Source organism: Cynoglossus semilaevis, chromosome 8 (genome assembly GCF_000523025.1).
Source record: "Cynoglossus semilaevis isolate Cse_v1.0 chromosome 8, Cse_v1.0, whole genome shotgun sequence".
NCBI classification, from domain to species: Eukaryota; Metazoa; Chordata; class Actinopteri; order Pleuronectiformes; family Cynoglossidae; genus Cynoglossus; species Cynoglossus semilaevis.
This window is the reverse complement of record NC_024314.1, coordinates 29,870,671-29,876,862: the sequence shown is the minus strand read 5'-3', so window position 1 is coordinate 29,876,862 and position 6,192 is coordinate 29,870,671. Positions and strand designations below refer to the sequence as shown.

Below are 6,192 nucleotides of genomic sequence, written 5' to 3'. Positions count from 1 at the left end.
ACTGCCCCCCCACCCACCTCTCTACACCCAGTGTTTCTTACGTCTGTTCACATCTTACGGTCAGTTCAGTTGTCAAGGACTACAGTGAAGGTCAGTGTCTCTCTCTCTCTCTCTCTCTCTCACTCACTTGACGTTTCCATGGCGACAGAGCGCAGCATCTCTGCTGTCACCTGTTACACGTCAACACCCAGACAACTGTCAATAAATCCTGACTGTCAACCTCTGGAGCGGGGGCTCCGAACTGCACCAATAATCACAAACAAACCGGCCGTCGACTCACCACTGAGACCAGATGCTGGGGGGAGACGGGGGCGTGCTCCGGCTGCACCTGGTGATTTGGTCGGACCAGAAGGTCGAGGGGTCGATATCCCACAGGCCGATGAAGGAAACGAGACCCTGGGAGGGCGCCACCTTCAGACCCGTCATAGTGTTGGTGATGACGATGGAGACGGTGGCGGTGGGAGGGGTCGACCTGTGGGTGAGGAGGGGGTGGGAACGGGCCGGAGTGATGTGAAGGGAAGACAGGACGCTGAGGGTCAACAGCAGAGGATTCTGGGAAGACGGAGGAAAAGGACAGAAATCAGGACACAGCAGAGTCAGAGACTGTCGTCACACACAGCGTTTCTTCCTAGCGACAGCATCCTGGTTGCTATGCGGAGCTCCAAGCAGGGGCCGGAATCTGATTGGACAAGAACCGTCAGCCAATCTCAGATGAATTTCAGAAGGTTGGCCATGAACTCAGCAGGGAGAACAATGAGGGATTAGAACCGATCCTGGACAAGTCAGAACAACAGACGCACACAAACACAAACAGTTCCAGGAACTGATCTCTGATCTGATCACCACCAGTACAACCAGTGGGACACTGACCAGTGTTTCAGAACCACCGGTTTAAGTTGTTGTTCAAACGTCTGGAAAAAGAAAGAAAAGTTTCAAAAGAAAAAAAATCGAAGGATTTTTAACCTTTTTAAAATCTTTTTCTCAGTGACACATTTGACATTTGAGTTTTTATTGAAAGATGAAAATTAAAGGAAATGTTTGTAGAAAAACTACAGTCGTTGTTTGACAGGTGTGGTGTCAGCTCTGAAACAGTTCCAGTAACAGTTCCAGTAACGATTATGTCCCGTCACAGCAAACGTCAGAACAATGAAGTTAGAGTTTAGACGATTGAAACCACGGTGTGCTAAAGGCTAACTGTCAGACCCTGACACACACACACACACACACACACACACACACACACACCTCCTTCCCTTCACCGCCGTCTTGACAACAGATGCAGTAAAAACAGTCTCTTCCTGTTTTTGTTTTTTTTGTTTTTTCATCTTACCTGAACGCAGCAGCTGCGTCCACAGCACCGTCAGCAGCAGGAACATGGTCGACCGTCTCCTCCACCTCCTCCTCCACCTCCTCCTCCTCACAGCCGTGTGTGTGAAGCTCCAACCGGAGCAGACGCCGTGTGTGTGTGTGTGTGTGTGTGTGTGTGTGTGTGTGTGTTTTCCTCGCGGCTCCTGTAACTCTTCGTCCCCGGGCTGAGGAGCTGCTACAGCGGCCTTAGTGTCGGAGGAGCAGCAGCCGTGCAGCTGCAGCAGCTCCACGGGGGAGGAGAAGGAGAAGAAGGAGAAGGAGGAGGGGGGGCTGGTCCTTGTGAGGAGGCCAGGAGGTGATGAAGATGAAGAAGGCGCGGATGATAAGGATAATGAAGACGGGCAGAGGAGGAGGGGCGTGGTCAATGGGAGGGGGCGCGACCGTCTTCACAACAATAAAAATAGAAATTATTTTTTAATATAATTCTTTACAGTCTCTTATTTTCGGTGTCGGTTCAATATTCTGTATGAAAAAACCGCGGTCACTTTCCGAAGTAAACAAAACAACAAGGTGTACAGAAGAACAGCGTCATTTTAGAGTATTCTAAAATACGTGTTTAAGTAAATACAAATAAAATACGGACATGTGACGAGTGAAGGCAGAACGATGGTCAGGTACCAGGGGAAACCGTTCATGGTTCGTTATAAACTGTTTGTTTATTAAAGTGAGACGTTTGTCTGACTCTCCTCTTCAAGAGAAGCTCCTTAGGGAAGTGACGTCAGTCATTACTCAGGAGCACGTGACTTAGTCCAACGCCTGCCTTTGGAAGTGTTACAGAGAGGTAGTGGAGATGGAGCATGGTCTCTTTGGCACCCTCTTGTGGTCAGAGTTAAAGGGTACTCATGAATTTGGGTTTAAACTCGTTAATTAAGACTATTTTGAAAAGACAAAAACGTCCATTCATTTTCATGTCATTACAACTGTCAATAGAATCGATCATTAATAAATATTAACTGTGGGAAGAACAACAACGGAGTGAACCGTAAAACCTGGGGCTTCACGGGGATTGAAATTGTATTTATTGGACCCGCTAAGAAAAATAAAATAAATTTGAACATTTATAATTTTGTAACAGAAACTTTATTTCTCTGTATAGTGAAGGTCCAATCAGAACCAACATCTCAGTACGGTCCCAGAGACAGTTTATATTCAGAAGCCACGGAGCGCCTCCTAGTGTCAGCAGAAATATTTGATACATTTATGAACTCCTCATGACCACAGCTACAGTCTGAAGTGCGTTTCCATGGTAACAGAGTGACTGTAAACATTGACTTTGGACGGAGAGGCGACATTTGGAGCTGATATCACACACAAACCACGCGCTAATGCTAAGCTACCCGGAAACTCCGAGTCTCTTCTTCCTCTGAGTCTCTTCTTCCCACAGCACCAAACAACCACCGTCAGAGAACGGACTTCTTCATACTGAAGTCTTCTGACGTGGCTTTACATCCGAATGAGACTCACGATGTGTTAAAGTACAACTGGTTCAACTTCCTGTTAGCACGGCGGCTCCAACGCCAAACACGTCAACATCCTGTTTTCAACTGAACGCAGTGAGATGCATTACTGCCCCCTACTGGGCCTGTTTTGTGTGTTTTTCACTGGTAGCTGTAAAGAAGAGAAGCTGTAAATCTGTCAGCAGAGAAAATCGAGAATGTCTCGAGCTTCGGAACGACTCCGACTGCTGAGCGGTCACCTCGACAGATCTCGGGCTACAGTCGTATCCTTGTGTTTGACGGACGGTCAGACGTGGATCAGATCAGGGTCTGTAGTTAGTCTGTAGTTAGTCAGTCATGTTGCTGTGACAGCAAATCAAGTAGAAGCCAAGTTTTGGTTTGTTTTTTTCAGTGGTTGCAGCGTTCGTTTCTGTGGTAAAGGTTAAATATTAACAACGGTCACATGACCATTTACGTATCATCATTATTATTATTGTTGTTGTTGTTGTTGTTGTTTCTCCCTCTAAAACAGCGACTGTCATAATAGACTTTTCTAAATGAAAACTGCATCGTGGTACAGTTCGGTTCGGTTCAGTTCTTGTCTTTGACTCCTTCCTCCAGAGAGCCTCCTCCACCTCTGGACTCCAGCCTCACAGCCTGAGGTCAGCGCTGCTCCAGAAAGAAGAACATTTGAAACACTTTTGTCATTTCACTGTAAAACTGTGTAGTCAATACAGTAGTACATGTAGATATATAACATATATGTGGATATATAACATATATATGGATATATAACATATATGTGGATATATAACATATGTGGATATATAACATATATATGGATATATAACATATATGTGGATATATAACATATGTGGATATATAACATATATATGGATATATAACATATATGTGGATATATGTTATATATGTGGATATATACCATATATGTGGATATATAACATATGTGGATATATAACATATATGTGGATATATAACATATATGTGGATATATAACATATATGTGGATATATAACATATATGTGAATATATAACATATATGTGGATATATGTTATATATGTGGATATATAACATATGTGGATATATAACATATATGTGGATATATAACATATGTGGATATATAACATATATGTGAATATATAACATATATGTGGATATATGTTATATATGTGGATATATAACATATATGTGGATATATAACATATATGTGGATACATAGACTAGTATATGTTGGTGTATATTCATTCATCTCTTCGTTCGTCTCCTGCAGATACACTGTTGGAGACCACGTCCTCACCTCGGAGCAGAGACACTTCTATGAAGACAACGGTTTCATCCTCATTAAGGGTTTGGTTCCAGAGGAAGACATCTCCAGGTTCAGGTGATCGACCCGAGACGTCCTTATGGTCACGACAACAAACCTCGGTCTGACTTCACTCTGCCGCTTCCACAGGAAGGAGTTTGAACGCATTTGTCGTAAAGAAGTCAAAGTTCCAGGTCTGGTGGTGATGAGAGACGTCGCCATCGCAAAGTCAGAGTTTGTTCCGGACCAGAAAGCTGTAACAAAAATCCAGGACTTCCAGGAATGTCCGGAACTCTTCCGCTACTGCACGCTAGCGCAGGTACCACAGGTCGACCGCCGGTCCGTGACCCCTCCCCCGGGAACTCCTCCCCTTGATTACGAAGCACTTCCACAGGCCGTGACTAACATGGTGACCTTTGACCTTCCTCCAGATCCTGAAGTACGTGGAGTGTTTCACTGGACCGGACATCATGGCCATGCACACCATGTTGATCAACAAACCTCCTGATGCAGGTACCGCCAACCACAGCTTTGACATCCTGCCTGTTGAGCGGTCACTGTGCCTTCAGTGTACTGCCCTCTGGTGGCTTGAACAGCGTGTTCTGAAGTCCAGCGCTGTCTGTTTCAGGTAAGATGACGTCCCGTCACCCCATGCATCAGGATCTGCATTATTTCCCGTTCCGACCAGCAGAGCGCATCGTCTGCGCCTGGACGGCGATGGAGCGAGTGGACCAACGGAACGGCTGCCTGGTGGTCTTACCAGGAAGTCACACGGGAACGCTGCAGGAGCACGACTATCCCGACTGGGAGGTACACACACACACACACACACGTATATATAAACAACATTGACTGCAGTGACCCTCATGGACTGTAGGGCGGCGTTAACAAGGCGTACCACGGTGTGAAGAACTTCGGTCCACAGCAGCAGCAGCCCAGAGTCCACCTGGAGATGGAGCAGGGAGACACCGTCTTCTTCCACCCACTCCTCATCCACGGCTCCGGCATGAACACAACACAAGGCTTCAGGAAGGTACTGCGCTACCCACAATGCACCTGGTGATCCAGCCTTCAGCTCCTGCCAAAGACACAGCTCTGTGTGTGTGTGTGTGTGTGTGTGTGTGTGTGTGTTCCAGGCGATCTCCTGCCACTACGCCAGCTCTCAGTGTCATTACATCGATGTGGAGGGAACTTCACAGGAGAACATCGGGAGAGAAGTTCTGGAGATGGCCGCCAAGAAGTACCACGTGGACGGACTCTCCTTCAGCGTAAGACTGGACTGGACTGGACTGGACTAAAGTGGACTGGACTGGACTAAAGTGGACTGGACTGGACTGGGGGGGACTGACCAGGGACGGGACTGGACTGGGTGGGACTGACCAGGGACTGGACTGTACTGGGTTGGACCGACCAAAGACTGGACTGGACTGAAATGAGCTGGGTCAAGATTGGACTGACCAGGGACTGGACTGTACTGGGTTGGACCGACCAAAGACTGGACTGGACTGGGGTGGGACTGACCAGGGACTGGACTGGACTGGACTGGACTGGACTGGGTCGGTGTCAGGAAACTTTCTCTGTTAGACAGGACTGTAAAAATGCTGTTAGTTCAAAGCCCAGTTTCCTAACACACACACACACACACACACACACACACACACACACACACACACACACACACACACACACACACACACACATACGAGATCTCAAGTTTTAAAAGTTGTCCTTGCAGTAAAGTGAGTTCAGAACAACGGTTCCATTCAGATCTGGACTGAGGAACTGCTCAGAACCTTAACCTTTTACAGTCACGTGTTCACGCAGCACTGATTGGTAAAAACTGCTCCAAACAAAGGCTCTCCACCAATAGAAAGCCTGTACCTGAGTACTACACCAGTACTACACCAGTACTACACCAGTACTACACCAGTACTACACCAGTACTACACCAGTACTTCACCAGTGCTACACCAGTGCTACACCATGGTACTTGTAGAGAGAGTCTTGGTATTTCCATAGTTGAACAAATCACATCCCATCACATCTCACTGAGCTGTTCTGCT

At 46.7% G+C, this 6,192-nt stretch overlaps 2 protein-coding genes across 3 annotated transcripts in view; one reads left to right on the top strand and one right to left on the bottom strand.

Annotated features, from left to right (window-relative positions):
- LOC103383103 (protein tyrosine phosphatase receptor type R) overlaps positions 1–2,375 on the bottom strand; it is an 11,696-nt gene extending 9,321 nt beyond the window's left edge. Inside the window, exons 1-2 of one of the 2 annotated variants that reach the window (XM_025057526.1) lie at positions 1,331–2,375; positions 281–552 (exon numbers count right to left, since the gene is read on the bottom strand). In XM_025057526.1, the coding sequence (XP_024913294.1) occupies positions 281–552; positions 1,331–1,376 (318 nt within the window). In that variant the 5' untranslated portion in view covers positions 1,377–2,375. Of the gene's footprint in view, positions 1–280; positions 553–1,330 lie in introns of those variants that run through there. The other variant, XM_025057527.1, reaches the window with a different exon arrangement.
- Positions 2,376–2,849: 474 nt separating this feature from the next.
- The window catches only part of phyh (phytanoyl-CoA 2-hydroxylase), a 3,928-nt gene continuing 585 nt past the window's right edge, over positions 2,850–6,192 (top strand). The window contains exons 1-8 of the mRNA XM_008316125.3: positions 2,850–3,088; positions 3,426–3,466; positions 4,097–4,207; positions 4,280–4,448; positions 4,561–4,642; positions 4,758–4,939; positions 5,007–5,162; positions 5,266–5,397. Of these exons, the coding sequence (XP_008314347.1) occupies positions 3,023–3,088; positions 3,426–3,466; positions 4,097–4,207; positions 4,280–4,448; positions 4,561–4,642; positions 4,758–4,939; positions 5,007–5,162; positions 5,266–5,397 (939 nt within the window). The 5' untranslated portion in view covers positions 2,850–3,022. The remainder of the gene's footprint in view (positions 3,089–3,425; positions 3,467–4,096; positions 4,208–4,279; positions 4,449–4,560; positions 4,643–4,757; positions 4,940–5,006; positions 5,163–5,265; positions 5,398–6,192) is intronic.